This window comes from Falco peregrinus, chromosome 2 (genome assembly GCF_023634155.1).
Source record: "Falco peregrinus isolate bFalPer1 chromosome 2, bFalPer1.pri, whole genome shotgun sequence".
Taxonomy (NCBI): Eukaryota; Metazoa; Chordata; class Aves; order Falconiformes; family Falconidae; genus Falco; species Falco peregrinus.
Window position 1 is genome coordinate 120,034,333 of NC_073722.1, and position 18,908 is coordinate 120,053,240.

General features: G+C 59.4%; 1 protein-coding gene across 1 annotated transcript; it reads left to right on the forward strand.

The window, feature by feature from the left end:
- The first annotated feature begins 4,396 nt into the window (after nucleotides 1–4,396).
- Nucleotides 4,397–18,205, forward strand: XYLT2 (xylosyltransferase 2). Its single transcript, XM_055796676.1, has 11 exons — nucleotides 4,397–4,577; nucleotides 10,335–10,806; nucleotides 11,287–11,462; nucleotides 11,791–11,993; nucleotides 12,412–12,492; nucleotides 12,652–12,868; nucleotides 13,281–13,457; nucleotides 14,325–14,587; nucleotides 14,699–14,894; nucleotides 15,404–15,737; nucleotides 16,093–18,205. The coding sequence occupies exons 1-11, from the start codon at nucleotides 4,443–4,445 to the stop codon at nucleotides 16,413–16,415; spliced, it is 2,577 nt and encodes an 858-aa protein (XP_055652651.1). The 5' UTR covers nucleotides 4,397–4,442; the 3' UTR covers nucleotides 16,416–18,205.
- Nucleotides 18,206–18,908: the final 703 nt, after the last annotated feature.

Below are 18,908 nucleotides of genomic sequence, written 5' to 3' on the forward strand. Positions count from 1 at the left end.
AAGTTGTAATAGTTGAAGACTTTCAAGCTTTTTCAGGTAACTTTAAAAACACCAGAAATTTGCCTTTTCTCCAGCATCAGTGGCCTTTCAGGGCAGGTGCCTGGAAGTGAGAAATAACACCCAGCAGGTAAAAACTCCATGCTTTCAGTGTTGGAAGGGCTGACTCCCGATGGAAACGGCTGGGAGCAGAAAACCTGAGTTCTTCCACACACACAGGCCCGTGCACGTGGGTTTGCCCAGAGAGAAGAGTTTTCCATTGCCACGGGACTTTGGGTGCTGTAGCTCCGTGCAGCCGGGCTGGTTTCAGGGGCAGCGATGCTGATTTACACTGTGCAACCAGCTCTGCCCCAAAATTGTAATTTCCAAGCTCTGGCTGTGGGAGTCAGCCAGAAGTGAAGATGGCCTATTCTGGTGCGCAAGCCTTCCCCTAACTCACCCCTTCCTGAAATGGAATAGTGATTTTTCTGGAAGCACCAAGAGCTGCTTCCTCACCACCTACATCCTCCAGGCAGATCCCAGCCCTGGGCTGCTGCTGCTGGGTACCTGCAAGGCAGAGCCTGAGCAAGGAGGGACTGCAGAAGAGATGCAAGAGGGTCTTCGGCAGGGCAGGGTACTTTTGAAATTCATTTTTCAAACCAGGCTCAGTTTCTACTGCCATTGTGTGCACCCAGCAGCAAACCTCCTGGGTGAGGAGGTTGGGTATGGCCAGGCAAGGGTGCTCCCCACTCCCTACCTTGTCCCACGTAGCCCTGCTCCTTCTCTGCCTTCCCTCCATTGCACCTGGATTTTATAATTCATTCAGGATGACCTCTAGAATAATTTTTGCTGGCATAAATACATACTCTGTAACAAAATCTGCTAATACTCAGGGGTACATGGCAGCAGATCTCCTGCTGGCCAGGGAGGCAAGGCAGAATCAGAAGCAGCGATGGATGGAGCCTTGCTGGAGAGCAGAGGGATTCCTGGATTCCTGGGCAAACGGGGAGCCCGTGGGAAGCTGACGAGAACGACAAACCCCAGCAGCACAGAGCTAGGAGAGGACCCGCTGTCTGGCTCGTTAATGAATTACCGTAGGCTGCAACCCCCAGTTAACACACCAGAAAAGAGGAGCAGACAGGACAATCCAAGCAGGGGAGGAGTTTTTCTTCTACTCCTGCCACTGCAATATTTTAAGGAAGGGGAGACCCTGCGAGCAGCCAAGCACAGAGCCCTCACCAAGGAGAGCGGGGGTGCTGCCAGGCCTGCTTTTATGCCCCTGGGAGCAGGAGAGAAAACAAGGCGAAGCCCCAGAGCTGCAAATCTTCATGTGCTGGGCTGCTGCGGAAGCCTTGGCTCCATAAGCAGGAGGCAGGTGTGTGTCTTCTGCTCCTTGGGCAGTTTTTTTTTGTTGTTGTTGTTTGGCTCTGGGCTGGGTTAAGCCCCAAGGTTGAAGCCAGGGGTGAAAAGAGCAGATGCTACGCAGATAAAAGAGCCCGTGTTGGGACTAAGATGTGCCTGTTGCTGCCTGGGAGGTTTCCAAGGAAGCTGTGCAATAGCTGAGTTTAAATAACTCCTGTAATAAATGGGTTTGGTCATGATCTGGTAGGAACTTGAATGTGATGTGGATGGCAGGTCTAATCCAGGGGAGGAGGATTATCTGGGGGGCTGCTGAGTGAGGTTACATGCTTTACCCCCCCTCCACCATGACCAAGGGGTGCAACTAGCATCCTGCTCCTGCCTGCCTGGGGAGGAGTGCAGGATGTGGGGAGTGCATCCATCTTTGGAGCATTTCCCTCTTCTCCATCAAGCAGCACGTGTGCTTGCGGCACCCTGCTCCCCCTCCCCGGGGATGGGTACGGGGAAAGGTACCCTGGCTAAGAAGCTGGTGCAGGGACACACGACTCCTGCACCCCAGGGCTGTGGAACTGCTTCCCAACCTGCTCTGGCTACCCTGCAAGCCGGGAAGCGGTAGGCTCTGGGAGTGCCTCTGACTTGGTTTTGACAAACAGTCTCTCAACACCATTAAACTGTGATTTGTCTCTTGTGCCTTGCCAGGTGGGGAGCTTGAGCTGGGGAATAACAGAGGGAAGAGCAAACCTCTGCCAGCAGAGGAGGGATGATGAGGGTTTTGCTGGTTTTAATGGCAGGCCGTGTGTTTTCTGGCTTGAAAACTCACTCATGCACCGGTCAAAGCGCCGATGCGGGAGCGGTGTGAGGCAGAGCTGTGCCAGTGCTGGCTGCCAGCCCTGGACCACAGGCTGCCCTGGGACAGGGCACAGGGCAGGCTGCCCATCCCTCACCTGCACAGGGGTCTCACCCGTGCGCTGGGGAGCCTTTTCCTGCTGGTGCGGAGATGCTGAGGTGGTCCTGTGGCTCTCAGCCTTTACGGGCATGGACCAAATCGCTCCCCTACAAGGGGAAGCAGCCCTGGAGCTCAGCAGGTGGCACAGAGCCCTCCCGCAGCCCCTCTTATCTAAACCTCTTCCCCTAAAACCCCTCTGGGCAGTTGAGGCTGCAGCGTTCCCTCCACTCCATCGGCACCAACAGCCCAGGAAGCTCACAGGAGGTCCCCGAGCTCTCCAGAGCTGCTATCGCCACCCAGACACGGCTTCCTATTTCCCCCCTGAAACAGCCCCCGCCCAGCAAGTCGGCACAGGGGCTGGTGTCTGCCACCAGCACGGCTCAGCCTGGGGTCCCAGGTGCCATCCTGGGACACTCCTGCGGCCTGCACCCACCCCGGCGTGCTCCTCACTGGGTGGGTGGTCTGAAAGGGGGGTTGAATCTTTCCAGGTTTTATTACAGCTTGCTTGACAGGAATGGGGTCCTGGATTTTCCCATCAGGCAAGCTGGGCAGGGGGTGCAGAGCCCCTGCCATGCCCACAGCCCCAGTCAGGCGTTTCCCACCCTGGCGGCTCTCGCTCCCACGATCCTGTGGCTCTGGGATGGCAGCAAACTTGGTGTCACCCCCCGGCACCTGGGAAGTTTCCTCTGCCCGAGGGGGAGCCTGGTGCTGCCCCTGGCTGGTGAGAGCCCCCCGAGCAGCACCGTGGGGCTGGGGGCTCCCTGACGGTCAGCAAGGCCCTTGCACACCGTGCGCGGACAGCAGCGGAGCTGTGAGCACCCGGCGAGGGCACCGGGCCCCCTGTACAGCCCCCAGCTGGCTGCGAGGGACCCGGGGAGCCCAGCACCCATGGCCAGCACAGAGCAGGCTCCCCCACGAGGGGCACCAGCACCTTCTGTGCCCCCCAGCTCACAGGGATGTGCCTGTGCACACACACGTGCTCACAGGCAGGTGCCTGTACACCAACATGCACCCACCAGTGCATGCACAGCCCTACACCCCAATGCACACATATGAATGTGCTCCTATACAAGCCCCTGTGCTCACACACGCATGCACAGAAGTGCCCAGAGCACACCCGCACAGGTTTACACACGCATCCTGAGGCACATCCCAGTGCATGTAAATGCATATGTGTGCACCCCGGAGTGCACATATAGCTGTACCCCAGTGTGCACCCACACATGGACACAGGCACACACTGCAGTGCACACATGCCCATGCGTACCCCAGCATGCACAAGCACACATGCAACCCAGTGCGCACATGCAGAACCTGGTGCACACATGCAGAAGCAATGTACACTGTGCTGCTCACAAGCACATGGACACCTGAGGGCACACATGCAGAACCACACGCAACCCCTGCTGCACATGACTACATGAACATGGGCACTGCGATGCACACATGCACACCCTGCTGCGGACATGCAGATACATTCCAGTGCACACATGCACACAGAACCATATGCATGCACACACTCACTGATGCATACCCAGGCACACATGCACACAAACACACCCGCACACACTCTAGCATGTAGATACACACACATGCACACCCCAGTGCTCACACAGGCCTGCACACGACACAGACATGCTTGAACACAGACACACCCCAGTGCTTACACAGAGGGACGCGCATGCTGTACACGTACACACGCCCCAGTGCATGCATGCACACACACACAACCACACGCATGCACAGCCTGGTGCACACATGCACAGCACTGCACACACATGCATGACCACAAATCGAGCCCAGGGGACATACACACAGATGCATGCTCCAGTGCACACATGCACAGGCATTGCACACACGGCACACACATGCATGACCACACACAGAGCCCAGTGCATACACACACAGGCGTTGCACAGACGGCACACACATGCATGACCACACACCCAGCCCAGCGCACACATGCACACGCATTGCACACCCAGCCCAGTGCACACTTGCGCGCGCGCCCCCCCGCCCCGCCCCTCCCGCCCCGCAGTCCCCGCCGGGCCGCCCCCCCCGCCAGCTCCGCGCCCCCGGCCCCGCCCCCTGCCCCTGGCGCGTGCGCGCGGGAGGCGCGCGGCGGTGCAGCCCGCCCTGGCGCGGCGGAGCGGCCGTGACGATGGTGGCCGGCGGGCGGGCGCGGAAGCTGGCGCGGCGGTACCGGCTGGCGGTGGCCACGGCCCTCGCCATCCTCCTGCTCCAGGGGCTCGTTCTCTGGAGCTCCGCCGGCCTCGACGAGGAGGGACCGGCCGAGGTGCGCCGCGGGGGGGGGGCGGCCCGGCGGCCCGGGGCCTGCCGGGGGGCTGTGAGGGCGCCGTGAGGGAGCCGGGGGGGCCGTGAGGGGCCGTGAGGGAGCCGGGGGGGCCGTGAGGGGGCCGGGGGAGCCGTGAGGGAGCCGGGGGGGCTGTGAGGGGGCCGGGGGAGCTGAGTGGGGTAGGGGGACGATGCAGGGGCTGTGGGGGGTGACAGGGCGGGGGGGGGGACAGGGGAGGCGGTGAGGGGCTTGGAGTGGGCGGGGGGCCCGGGGTGGGGGTGGGTCCGGGGGGGTAGTGTGTGCTGGGAGGGGGCTCTTGGGGGTGGGAGGCCCTTGGGGTGAGGGTCCTTCGGGGTTCAGTGCCTGTGGGGGTGGTGTGTCCCCTTGCTCTGGGGCTGGGAGGGGACACGAAGGGGGTGCCCCCCTCCTCCCCGGGTGTCTGTGTGGGGCTGGCGAGGCCCTGTCCCGGGACGGCGTTCCTGGGGGTGTGGGGGTCCCGGCGGGGTCCCACAGGCCCTAGGCTCCTTAGGGGGGGTGGCTGGGGGTGGGCAGCGGGCTGTCACCTGTGTGGGGGTCTGGCTGCAGCAGCGTGGGGTCACAGCACCCGAGGAGGTGACCCTGTGGCCCAGGGGGTGTCGGTTGGGGTCTGGCGTGGGGTGGGGACCGTGGGAGGCTGGAGCAGGGGTCTTGTCCTTCGCTGTGGTCTGAGAGGCATTGCAGGAGGCTGGGGTCAGTGATGCCCAAGCCATAAAGTATGGAAACGTAAAGGAATTCAGAGAGCTTGGGAGAGCACACGCAGCAGCGCAGGAAGTTTGTGGCAGCTCCTGTTTAGCTGGTCTGGTCAGGGATATCCCTGTGAAGTGCAAGGCTGTGAGGGCCTTTTGCACTCCTCTGTTGTCTTTGTACCAGAAGGCTCTGCTAAGGCAAAAGGCATCACCTCTTATTTTATCTGTGGGGAAACTGAGGCATGGGCTGGCAGAGGTGTTTGCCCAAGGTCAGAGACGGAGCAGGTATTGAGGACACATTGCTACCACCTTCAAACAAAGCTCTTGACCTCTAGGTTGCTTATCAGAATTTATTTATTTGTTGTGAGCTGCCTGGACCATGTCCAGGCCCACTGCATCTGGGCTTCTCCAGGAGCATTGGGGAAGGGCTGAGAGTCCCTGTATGGGCTTCTTTGGCGAATGTCTGTGTGGCACTGGAGCCCCTCATCTTGGGCAGGACCCTTGTGCTTGTAGGGGCTGTAGGGACTCTGTGCAGGCTGCCGGCAAGCCGCTATGTGACGATGGTGAAGCCAGGTTTGGCAGGGACAGCATGCAGTGAAAGCTGGGAGCTGTGCAGGGGCAGGCATGGGGTGAGCGTGGTAGCTGTGGCAGAGCAAAGCCAGTGGCCATGAGGTGAGAGATGGGAATCCCTGGAGGGATGAGAGCTTCCCCTCTGCATCATGGAGTGCCTTCATGGTGTGGAGGGTAACCCCGTACTGTGGTCAGCAGGTCTTTTCACAGGACTAGGAAGTTTTCCCTGAGAGCAAAGAGGTGAGAAGGGGAACTGGGCAGCCCCTTGCAGGGAGGGAAGTCTCTAAGTGACCACTTAGCAGATTAATTCCCAGGCCTCCTCTTGGGCCATTGGGAATGGCTGTGAGCATCCTCGTGTGCTGCTGTACGCCCACCGCCAAACAGAACCAGAGAGTAAATGCAGTGAGGAGAGAGGACATGGAGTTGCCTGCAATTTGGAAGCACTGGGAGCATGGGTGCAAACAGATCTGGCAGCCAGGAATGCCCAGCTGCCCCTTCCCCTTTTCTGACCTTGATCAAATCACTTCACTGGTACTGGCTTCCCCTTCCCTATGCACCACCCTGCACTGCTTGTCTACTTTTTTCTGCTCCTGCCTTGCACTGCCTCCTGGGTTGGCTTGTTCTGCCTCAGTCCTTGCCTGGTTTCCTCATGTCTCTTCCCAAAAGTGAGCCGGGTAGCTGACAGGTTTGGCCATAGGCCCTCTCATCTGGAGAGGGCATGGTTCACCACCAGCAGCCCTGACTCCAGGGCTTGGAAATGGACAAGCTTCTTCGGGGAAGGCAAGAACCATCCTGAACTTTGTGAACAGCCCAAACACATTAGCAAGCTGGGAAAAGTCCATTATTTCTTATAAAATGGCAAAACTGTTGGCTTCTGCACCCTACTGCAGCTTCTGATTTTGGCCAGACCTGGAGGAGCCACTGTTCCCCTGGGGCATTTCTGGTAAAGCTGGAGGAACCCTCCCAGGAGAGCCTGACCTTGCAGGCGTGTAAGGATTTGGGGAAACTTGGGATCTCTTAATTGCCAGAGTAAATGGCTTGTTCCTGCTAATGGACACAGCTCTAACCTGGCTTGTCCCCACCACAAATGGGCTGGGACTTGCAGTGGAGAGAGAAAGGGAGACGAGAGTCTTGCAAATGCCATGGATCACCTGGGTTTGGGTGAGCACTCCAGACTAGTGACTTCAGCTGGGGCATCAGCAGCACTTGGATGCTGGGCTGGCAGCTGCCTGCGCTGCCCAGGTCTTCCCAGAAGGGCTGCTCTTATCTCTGCTGGCAGCCCCCTTCTCTGTCTTGCTTCGTTCTTCAAAGCCTGCTGGTTTCCTTTTCCTCCCTTCATAGGGGAGGGATGAATTTCCCCTCCCTGGCAGTCTCCATCCCTGGTGTGAGCTGAGCAGAGACTTAGGATCTTTGCCTTTCACCGGAGCAGGTTGTAAACCCGTCTTGCACCAGCAGCACTGACTGCTAGCTGCCCTGTGACAGGCTTGAGCCACATCAGAGCCACCAGTCCAACCCTCCTTGAGAAGGCTGTGCCACTTGGATCACGTCACTTCTCTTTCCAAGCCCAGTCTCAGGGTCCTGCAGTCTCCCTGTATTCACCAAGCAGATGCTTTATGGCATGCAGACCAGCAGAACCTGGATCAGTCTCCATCCACCAGGTCAAGACTGAGTTTCCTACCTCCAGGAAGCCAAATTATCTCATTCCACTGGGATCAAACACCACAATCCCTGTCCAAACTCACTGATAGGAGAGGAAATTCCCATTGATACCTAGCCCTTAGCTGACGGCATCCCCACCACAGAGAGCGTGAGCCTGTCTGCACACAAAAGTGGGAGCTTGAGGGACCAAAGCGATTCTGCCTCCATCATGGTGACACTGACAGCTCCTGAGCAAGTGTATGAGCTTCCTGGGGCGCTTGGACTCCCGTGGAGCTGGCACCAGGAAAATGCAAACTGCAAAGTGTCCTCATGGGTGGGGAAGAGGATCTGTCGCTTGGGAGAAGTGTTTTAGCCCAGTCCCATCTCTACCCCCACTTCACCTCCTATCTCTCTCCTTCAAGACAGGAGTCAGCACGTCGCTGGGGCCTGTGTGTTGGTGTCCTCTGTGTGCTGCAGCTGCCAGAGAAGCTTCCTACGAAACACCTTCCAGCTTTGCTGAGATTTCTTGATTTTTATTTTTCCACCTAAAGAGCTTGGTTTTAGGGGGCTCCAGCCATTTTAATTGTGAGGTTAAAGGCTTGGCTGCTGCAATTGTCAATCAGGCATCCAGATTGGTGTGCTGACTGGAACATTTTGGTACCAGTTTTGCCTGATGGGTGCTCATATGTGACAGACACCAGAGTCTGTCAGCCAGAGGGGGAATCCTGCAGGACACCAGATGCTGTTAGCTCTGCTCCTCACAATGGCAGAGCTTGGAGATGTCGGCACAGTTGGATCTGTGCTGGGATGGGGTGGGTGCAGGTAGATACCTGACCCACAGTTCCATGGCACTATGGGGACCGCAGTGTCACATTGGGGGAGGCAGGATGGGAGAAGTGGCCTCTGGCTGGTGCCTGGAGTCATTTGTGTGTGTTGGGAGGAGGGGGACAGGGAGCCTCGCCAGAAGTCCTGCACACAAGTCTTAAATACAGCAGAGCTATGTGGCCAGAGCCATTCCCTGCCAGGCTGGGTGAAGGGATTGCTCTGCTCTGGTGTGGTAATTAGAACCCATTGAGTTCGTTAGCTGGCAGCTCTGGAAAGGCTGGCGATGCTTCTACCCACTTCACTACAGGGGAAGGCAGCTGGTCATGCTTGTGAGCAGGGAACAGGGCTCCTTCCAGGGGGATGAGCAGACTGTAATGGAGGGTGGGCATTGCGTGGGTCTGTCCCCAAAGCCAGGTGCGCTGGGGAGCAGAGGGTGCGAGCGGGGCTGCTGCGTCTCTTCCTGCAGGAAACAGGGCTGAGCCCACGGAAGAGACTCGCTCCTTGCTTGTCACCTCCTGACTCTCCGCTCCTGTGATTCTCAGCACAGAAAATAGGTTTATAATGCTTGAACAGATGGTCCTGCGTGGTGACTAATGAACGGTTTGCCGCCTGTCTCGGGCCGCCTGTGACGCCAGTCTGGGCGGAAGAAGGCTCGACTGATCCTTGCTGATGCCAGCCCCTCAGAAGTTAAGCGATGGCTTGGCCTCTTCCTGGGTAGCCATGGTTTGCAGGCTGTGCCACAACACGGGTAGTTCAGGGTCTGCAGAGTGGGCAGATCTTGCCAGATGCTTTCCAGCCTTTGCATGGCATGGTTTCTCCTGGCCATGACCTTACCAGCACCCACAGTGGGGCTTGTGCAGGGGGCTGATTCGGTCCTGTTGTCCTTGTGAAGCATCTGCCCAGGAACAGCCCCTGATGTGCCTTGCTGCCTCCTGCAGTGCCTGGCATGGAGTCTGGGCAGGCAGGGTTTGGGGGGTGTTGTGAGACAGCCCAGGGAGGTCTGGCTGGAGCGGGCAGCTGCCTTGCTGCCTGCCTGCCTGTCAGCTGGGAGTGCCTGCGGTGTGCTGGGGGCACATGGCCCCGGCCCCACGGGCACCACTCGCTGGGAAAGTTCTTCCCCGTGAGTATGGTTCTTGCAGGCATCCAAACTTCCCAACTCTCTGCTTTCCCCAAGGCTGACTCGTTTCTGCTCATCAGCCAGCCTGGCAGAGGTAACGAAGCATAATTAACTGCTCCCTTTACACATCCGCTTGGCTCGGTGGGAGGGTTTGTTAAAGGGATTTCTAGAGAAGCTGGCGATCACAGTGCCTGCTTCAGCTCGGCATGGGGAGCCAAGGCTCAGGGAAGGGGGTGTGGGCAGGAGGCAGGACCTTGTTCAGTGCCTCTCCAGTGCTTTTAGCCCCAGAGACTGCAGCCACCTGGGACTCCAGCTCCCAGATGAATGTGCTGGGCTTGGACTCATTGTGTGGTTATGGCAGGGAAGAGCTGGTCCGTTTGCCTCCTGTTAAAATCGCCACCACCAGCCAGAGCATCCGTGCGCTTATCTGCCCACACAGGACCCCGGAGGGTGGCTGGTGCAGACACAACCAACCTTGGCCATTTTGTCATGCAGCAAGCCTGACAGCAGAGCGCAAGGACCCTCTTTGTGTGTCTGGGGTGCTGTGATGGTGGGGTCTGCAAATCAAGGTGTCCGTTGCTGGCATATTGGGGGCTGTCCCTATGAGGGGTACACCAGGACCATGCCAGGAGGTGCTGTGGGGTCTTAGCTTGGAGTTTTAAATGGTGGTTGTGTGGTGTAACGTCCTTTGCTGCACAGTGGCTGCTCCTGGAGCACCTGCTGCTCCTGCAGCACTGAGCTCTGTGAGGACTGAGAGCACTGGGCTCCGCAAATGGGGGGCAAGAGGGATGCTCCAGGGAGAGTGCTGACAGAGCTGGGGGGAAGCAGGCACAAGTTAATGCTGTCTGTTCTCTCTTCTGCATCCACCTGGAACTGGAACAGGAGCGGCAGAAAAAAGCCAGGTTGCCTGAGAGCAGCGATGGCTCCAAGGACTCGGACAGCTCTGCCGGGCGCCGGGGCAGTGCCAGCCGGAAGCATGGGCGGTGGCGGGGACGGCTGGATGGCCCTGGGGCACTGGTGTCCAAAGTGGTGAGAGCTGTCACTGTGAGACACAAACCAGGACGGAGGCTACCATCTGCACCAGACTCCTCCAGCCGGAGGAACCTGACAGAGCTGCGTGGGGAGGCCCAGCTGGCCGTTTTCCAGCAGGGTGACACAGGCAGTGTGGAGGGGGCTCCCCAGCCCACCGAGAACAGCTTCACCCCCAAGTGCGAAATCACGGGCAAGGATGCCCTCTCGGCGCTGGCCCGGGCCAGCAGCAAGCAATGCCAACAGGAGATTGCCAATGTGGTCTGTCTGCATCGGGCTGGCAGCCTCATGCCCCAGTCTGTGCCTCGCCACTGCCAGCTCTCAGGTGAGTCCTGCTAGGGTGCTCCTGGTTGTCTTGGGCATCAGGGATATATCCCAGCCAGGCACATGGGTCACCTTTGTCACCAAACTGTCCTACCTGGCAAAAAGTGGCCTCAATCTGTCACTGATTCCCAGATTACTGCTGCCTCTGTAATCCAATCAAAGCGGTGCCAGCCTCCTTAAGCTGGGCTATTCATCCCAACCTGTGGAGGTCAGAGCCAGGCCCAGCTGCACCTTCTGTTGTGAGGGGCCAGAGGACAGCTCCCCTTTCCTTACGCAGCCCTGTCAATTAAATGCAAGGGCCTGCTTGCACCACCGTGCCCTGGCACTGCAGCCAGTTTGGGCTGTGCTGATGGGGTTTGCCTGAGGCTGAGCTCTTCCCTGCTGTCCCACACTTTGCTCAGGTCTCCCTGGTTTATCAGGAGCTCCAGGTGGTGGGTGCCAGGGCTTCAGGCAGCTGACAGCCCTCTCTCTCCCCGCACAGGCAAGGTCAGCCCTGTCATCCAGTGGGATGAGAGCCGACTGCAGCAGGTGCCCCCCAGCAAGCCTGTGCGCATCGCCTACATGCTGGTTGTGCACGGCAGGGCCATTCGCCAGCTGAAGCGGCTCATCAAGGCTGTGTACCACCAGCAGCACTTCTTCTACATCCATGTGGATAAGGTATGTGGCAGGGGCGAGGGGAGGTGGGTGCTAACGGTGCCTGGATCAGTCACTGGGACAGGCTGCAGAGCTGGGGCATGGGTGGGTGGTGAGCAGAGGAGATGGCTGGGTAAGGTTTGTCCTTGCTGCTGGTGGAGCTTTGAGCCTCCCACCACTATTTCTGCAACCCCAGGGAGGCAGGATCAATCCCCGCTGCCCAGAGCAGTCTTGTCTTGCTGCTCCCCTCCTGTGGAGGCTGTTGTTAAGGCTCACCCTGGGCTGGTGGCAAGGAGGACAGGCACCTGGGAAGACGAACTGCCTGCTGAACATTAGCTGTGTTCCCTGGCAGCGCTCCAACTACCTCCATCGCGAGGCGGTGGAGCTGGCGCAACACTACCCCAACATCCGTGTGACACCCTGGCGCATGGTGACCATTTGGGGAGGTGCCAGCCTGCTGAAGATGTACCTGCGTAGCATGAAGGACCTGCTGGAACTGGCTGAATGGCCCTGGGACTTCTTCATCAATTTGAGTGCCACTGACTACCCCACGAGGTGAGTACCTTGGTGGGGTAGGGGAGGATGATGGTGTTTGGGCTGCATGATGCTGCAGCAGCCTTGGAAGGGAGTGGCAGGGAGGAGCAGGGAGCTGAGAGAAGATGGGGTTGGAGATTGCACCCACGTGCTGGTGATGATGCTCCAGGGCTTGGCTGGTCCCACCTCTGCAGAGGAACCCAGCCAGTGCCTCGGAGGCTGTTTTTTCCTGCAATCTGACTGTTGCAGGGGAGCATGCATGTGAGGCACCAGACAGCAGAGAGGCCACATCTGTGTCTCCCCAGCAATGGGATAAGGGACTGAGTTGGCACCCACCAAGCAGTTTTAGGCTCCTTGCGTCTGATGACTTTTGCACTGTGAATGTTTCCTGCGCTGCTTTACCCCGGGGGTCATTAATGCTTTCTTATTTGCACCTCAGGACCAATGAGGAGCTCGTGATGTTCCTGTCCAAATACCGAGATAAGAACTTCCTGAAGTCTCATGGCCGAGACAACGCCAGGTAATCCCAGCTAGGGGCAGAGCTGAGCTGAAGGAACAGAAAAAGGAGGGATGTCAGAAAAGAACTGAAACAGCTGGGGCAGGGGGGATGTTCTGGATGTAGCTGCACCCAGCAAAGTGACTGATGCTCCTAACCACTCATCCTCATCCCTGTGCCCAGGTTTATCAAGAAGCAGGGCCTGGACCGCTTGTTCCATGAGTGTGACTCCCACATGTGGCGGCTGGGCGAGCGCCACATCCCTGAGGGCATCGTGGTAGACGGAGGATCTGACTGGTTCTCGCTGACGCGCAGCTTCGTGGAGTACGTGGTCTATGCTGATGACCAGCTGGTGTCCCAGCTGCGCCAGTTCTACACCTACACGCTCCTGCCAGCTGAGGTGGGTGCTAGCTGCAGGGCACAGGCTGGATTTTCTTCCCACTGTACTTAACATCTCTGTCCTGCTTCATCCCTGCCCTGGGTAGCTGTGAAGGGCTGCTGGTTCTCCTCAGGCAGCTTTATGCCTCCCCTTTGTCCAGACCCAGGTATGAAAGATGGGAGAAATAAGCAGACAGGCCAAGGGTCATGTTTATATCCCACCTTGTTTTAGGTCCAGACACTCCTCTGGGCCAGATAAGGACCGGTGTGGGCACACAGCCTGGGCCCTTAGGTGTTGCCCTGGTGCTGGGAGCAGGGGTAGGTTATGTTCAGGAGCAATCGAGTTCTGTCTGTGAGTGAGGGGTCAGGGGTCTCTGTTAAACACCGGTCCTCTGTCCCCACTGGGTGTCCTGTACTTTCTCTACCATGCACAGTCCTTCTTCCACACGGTCCTGGAGAACAGTCACGCCTGCGAGACACTGGTCGATAACAACCTCCGAGTGACCAACTGGAACCGGAAGCTGGGCTGTAAGTGCCAATATAAACACATAGTCGACTGGTGCGGGTGCTCCCCAAATGACTTCAAACCTCAGGACTTCCTGCGGCTACAGGTGAAAAAGATCATCCTTTCTCCTCCTGCTCTCTCCCCTCCCCGTCTCTCTCCTCTCAGTGCACCCCTGGGTGCAACGCCAGTGCTGTGCCTGCCACCATGAGCCTCACCCCAGCCCTGCAAGGGCTGGCTCCCCAGGGCTTAGCACAGATGTGTCTGTAAGCACTTGGGCAGCAGGATTATGCTGACTGTCCTGCCCAGAAGTCAGGCTTTTGCTTGTAACACTGCTCCTCTTCCTATTTCTCTCCCATTTTCCCTGCAGACCTGTCACTTGGGGCAAATACTTTTTCAGTAAAAGCCCTTCGGAGTGCTGTCTTGCCTGTCTTTGGCAGGACAAAATGCCTTGTGACAAACAGTCTGCAATGCTCCTGGTGCATAGGGCTGCAGACTGAGAAGGGAGGTTTGGGGTGACACACCCAGCCCTGAAAAGAGAGGTTAGCAGGATTTTCCACCAGTCCTGGGCTTATATAGTGCAGGGCCCTGATCCTGCAAGCTGTGCCATGTGGCCAGGCCTCGTCAGGGCTCCACAGCGGCTCCGGAGGGTGCCGGCCCATCTGAACAGAGATTGCAGCAAAGGAGCTAGATGACACATGGCTGCTTCTGAGCACAGAAAGGGGGAGGCAGTGGGAGAGATGGGAACCCATCTGCATCACCAGTAAGCATACCGTATGCTCCCACTGATCCTGCCTTAGAGGATCCCACATAGAGGCTGACTGTGGTTTGCTGCTCCTTAGCCTGTGCCCTCAAGGGGGGCAGGATGTGTCCCAGCATGTTTCTTCCTGGTCTGCCTCCCTCCCAGCCGCCCTGCTGAGGCAGGAGGGCAGAGTGGCTGCAGCCAACACCGTCTGAAATGCCTCTGCTCTTCCAGCAACTCTCCAGACCCACCTTCTTCGCCCGCAAGTTTGAGTCAACAGTGAATCAGGAGGTGCTGGAGATCCTGGACACGCATCTCTATGGCAGCTACCCCCCCAACACACCAGCCCTGAAGGCATACTGGGAGAATGTCTACGACCGTGTTGATGGGCTCAGTGGCCTCAGTGATGTCACCCTCACCTTCTACACGGCATTCTCCAGGCTGGGACTCCACAAAGCCACGTCTGTGCTGGCAGCGAAGGACCACAAGCTCTGCAGGTGGGGTATTTGCTGCGGGTTCGGTCCAGGCTCGGAGTGATGTCCTGCATCTTGTGCTGGGAGGATGCTGACGCTCAGATGTGCAACCTCTCTGTCTGTGTCTCTCTCCAGATTTGAGCCCCGGGGTTTCCCATCCAGTGTGCACTTATATTTCTATGACGACCGTTTCCAGGGTTACCTGGTGATGCAGGAAGTGCAGAATTCAGCAACTGGGCAGGCAGAATCCCTGGAGGTGTGGATGATGCCCCAAGGAGCTCTGAAGTTGGCGAGTCACGGAGGGCAGGCGAACCGCTTACAAAACCTTGAGGTAAATGGTTTTTTTGGTTTGGTTTCCCCCGGTGCCCCCCCAACAAGTTTCCTTCACAATACCCAGTTTGCTTCCTGGCTTTCCCACACTGTACTGCCCTTCCTCCTCTCCGCCACTTGCACGCTGCCGGGACAGAGGGACACAGTGCTACTGTTGTATCTGAGATCAAACCTTTGTCCAGGAGTTTGGCCTCTCCGTGGGGTGTGGAACTGATCAGTGGGGAAAAGGCCTGAAGGTGGTCTTTTAGGGGGGAGAAAAGGCCTGAAGGGGGTCTTTTGGTGAGGAGCTGAGGCTGTGGTGCCTAGTGCCTGCTGCTGCAGGAGGCATCGCACAGCTGGATTAGTGCTGACATGGTGTGTAGGCAGGTAGGAGAGCCGTGGAGGGTGGGGTGTGCAACTTTGGGCTCCGAAGTTTTTGCCTTCCCTGGTTTGGGGAGGTGAAATGCAGAACCTGAGCGGATAGTGCCTCCCTGCCCAGTCTCCCACTGCTTGTGTCTTCTGTCCCTTCAGGTGGGCACAGAGTGGGATCCCAAGGAAAGACTCTTCCGCAATTTTGGAGGCTTGATGGGACCTTTTGACGAGCCAGTTGCCATGCAGAAGTGGTCGCGGGGCCCCAACCTAACGGCTACAGTGGTGTGGATTGACCCCACCTATGTCATTGCCACCTCCTACGACATCACAGTGGATGCTGAGGCAGAGTTCACCCAGTACAAACCCCCTCTCAATCGTCCCCTGCGCCCCGGCATCTGGACCGTTCGCCTCCTCCAGTTCTGGGAGCCCTTGGGGGAGAGCCAGTTCCTGGTGGTGCCCCAGACCTTCAACCGCAAGCAGCCTCTCAGGAAAGGTGAGGATGCTGTGGAGTTTGGGGCTGGATGGGAGGGTCTCCTGGCGGGCAATCCAAGGTGCTTCCCCTGGTGCTGGCCTCTCTGTGCTGCATCTGATGACGAGGCAGGAGCCATCCTTCCTGCTGGTGTCCCCTTGCCCCCGTGAGTCCTCAAACCAGGCCCCTGGGCGGCTGTGGAGGGCCCATTTGCAGGTCAGATCCACCTGGCAGCAGCACCCTACTCCTTGGGCTGGGGGAGAGCTGGGGTTGCAAAGGGATGGGGTGCTGAGCCCCACCAGGAGGGTGGCAGCAGGACCAGTGGAGTGCTGGGGTGCTGCTGCGCTGCTGATCCTCTCTCTCTCTCTGTCCTGCCCAGATGACAGCAACTGGCTGCATGGTGGCCCCCCCCGCAATGAGTACATGGAGCAGAGCTTCCAGGGCCTGGGGGGGATCCTCAACCTGCCACGCTCTGAGGAGGCGGAGGAGGACGCGGTGCAGAAGGCGCAGCTGACGGGCAAGGCGCTGGAGGACTGGGCGGACAGCACCATCAGCGCCTTCTGGTCTGTGGCGGATGTCTGCGTCGGCAGCCCCTCCGCCTGCACCGCCCTGGAGACCTGCAGCAAAACCTCGTGGAGCTCCCTCTCCCCGGACCCCAAATCAGAACTGGGGCCCGTCAAACCTGACGGGCGGCTGAGGTAGCAGGAGCAGCGGGGGGGGCAGCGGCCTTGGGAGCGAGGAGCATCCTCTGCCACTGGCGTGGGGGGGTGTCTCTGGACTACATCACCCTGTGCCAAGTGCACCGTAGTCACTTGAGGAAGAGAACGGGAACCTCCAGGCAGGGGCAACCTCCCGCTGTGGGGTATTTTGGGCAGAGGGGGAGGTGTGAGGTCGGTCTTGCCCACCTCCCCCAGGTGTGGGCACTGTCGCTGCAGGGGCAGTGGTGTGGGCGGCTGGGAAGAGCTGCGCATTTGTTACTCTGGGCCTTGGGAAGGGGTGATGGGGAAGGGAGGGAGATGGGCAGGCTCTGGACCAACTCAGCACCCTGCCCAGCCCCGGGCTGGATCTGTGCAGGATCAGGCCCCATGCTGCTGGCTGCCCCCCCTGGGAAGGCTGGCAAGGGACTCGAGGGACAGGTGGAAGCAGAATGGGTCAAAGCCTGCAGTGTGTATGGAGCTGCTGCTGGCCCAGGGTTTGCATCTCATCCCCTCCACCCCAGCCCTTTAGTTTGTATTTTTATAAATATATATATATATAAATATATATGATGCAAAGTGCAATAGAGACGAGACCCCGCATTGGCCGGGAAGTCCTTGTGTCTCCATCTCCCCTCAGACTGTAATATACCTTGTTCTCTTGGGTGTCCTGGTGCTACAGGACAGGGTGCTGGGTTGTTTACATATTTTATTATTATTATCATCATTGTTTTGCTGTTTCCCATTTCCCCGTTTCCTGCTGAGGCCTCGGGCAGGGTTGCCCCAGGGTTGTGGGGTGCTGCTCCCCGCCCCCCCCCCGAGGCAGCTGCCGGATTGTGCCAAATACTTGGAGCTGCCGGTGCGTGTTGTGTGACAGCGAGCAGGGGAGCGCTGGGTTCATGGTTCAAGTCCAACAAACCACTGTAGCCCCCACCCCCTCTGTCTCCACTTCAGCAAAGAGACGCCCCGGTCCCCTGCCAAAATTCCACCCTCAGGGCTGAGGTCCTACTGCAGAGTACAGCGACTGGCCCTGCCCGGAGGGTGGCCCTGTGCCACAGCCTCGAGGCCCAGCCTTTGGCTTTTCTCCCGGGTCAGCAGAAGTTCTCGGGGTCTGCTGTGCTCCCCTGGCCAAAAAACAAAGAGGGGAGACGGGGTCTGGCCAGCTCCATCAGTCTCCGCAGCTTCTGCTTCCCCCTCCGAGGGAAGAGCTGCCCCATCCTCTGGGGAAGGGGCACAGCGGAGCTGGCTTGGGGCCAGCTGGTGATGCACCTTCCTGTGAGGCTGGTGCCACACGGAGAATCTGGGTGTGGTTTTCACCCTGGGAAGATACTTGGTGTCTTGCCTGCAGCCTGGGGAGGGGCACTGCCCCCCGCACAGGGCAGGGGAGCTGCTGGGCACTGCGAGGCAGGGGCAGCAGGAGCCACTGGCTGGGGGCCTTGGCCCAGCGAGCTTTGCTATCCCCAAAGATGTGCCATCCTCGCCTTCCTCCAGCGCCTCAGGCCTCTCCCCCCGGCGGGGCTCACCTGCCGCTTTCCCTGGTTTGAGGATGCTGGTGCTGCAAGAGGGACGTTGCAAAACAGAGGGTGGGGGGCACCTTTGTGCGGGAGGGCAGGAACCCCCGGCACCCCGCAACCCCTCCTGTGCCCACTCCCTCGTGGGATGCTCCAGGGGAAGAGGGGTGCGCAGGGCCTGCCCCCACCCCGCAGGGGAGGACGCCAAAACTCTGTGTTGGGAGCATTATGTAAAGTTGTCTTAAATATGCAACGTCACCGCAAATATATCTCTCTTTCTCTCTCAGCGCTGCACGGTGTTGGGTTTGTGCCGGGAGGGGCGGCAGGGGGGGGCTCTGCCAGCCCGGGGAGGGTGAGCCCGGCTGGGGCGAGGGGTGCGGGGGCTGTGGGTGCCCCCCGGGGTGACGTGCAGCTCCGGACCGAGCTCTGGGGGTGCTTGGCGCGAGGGTGAGAGTTGGGGACGCGCCGGGGGAAGCCTGGTCACCCCCGGCCCCGCGTTTCCCCCGCGGAGCAGCGGGAGCCGCCCGCTGGTTTGCCGGGCCGGGCAGCAGGGGCCCTGCGGGTGCCGCCGCTGCCGTGGCACTTCCGTAAAGGTATTAATTAGCTAATGAAGGGGCGCGCCCCGGTGCCCGCGGGGCTGGAAGAGAGGGCGAGGGCTGGGAGCCTCCCGCAGCCCAGCCCGGCGCTCCCTCCCCGGCAGCGGGGCAGCGCTGGGGCCAGCCCCTCCCGCTGAGCCCGGCCGGGCCAGTGGTGCTCCGGTAATCCCGGCACGGGGCGGCGTGGGGCTGCGCTGGCCCGGGCGTGGCTCCGCCGAGGGCCGCTTGTCGCCGGAGGGGACGGGACGGGGGCCCGGGCGGGAGCGCACCGGCCCGGGGCCGCCCTCGCAGCGCGGCTGTGCCCGCCCGGGGCCCGCCCCGCCGCGTCGCCACGGCAACCGCCGCCCCGCCTCCGCCCGCGGCCTGCAGCCGGTCCCGCCCGCCGCCAATAGG

Excerpts from the sequence above, each read along its gene's own strand:
- XYLT2 (XM_055796676.1), top strand. The coding sequence starts at position 4,443 with ATGGTGGCCGGCGGGCGGGCGCGGAAGCTGGCGCGGCGGTACCGGCTG. Across the intron at positions 10,807-11,286 it reads TCGCCACTGCCAGCTCTCAG|GCAAGGTCAGCCCTGTCATC; the intron begins GTGAGTCCTGCT and ends CTCCCCGCACAG. Across the intron at positions 15,738-16,092 it reads CAAGCAGCCTCTCAGGAAAG|ATGACAGCAACTGGCTGCAT; the intron begins GTGAGGATGCTG and ends TGTCCTGCCCAG.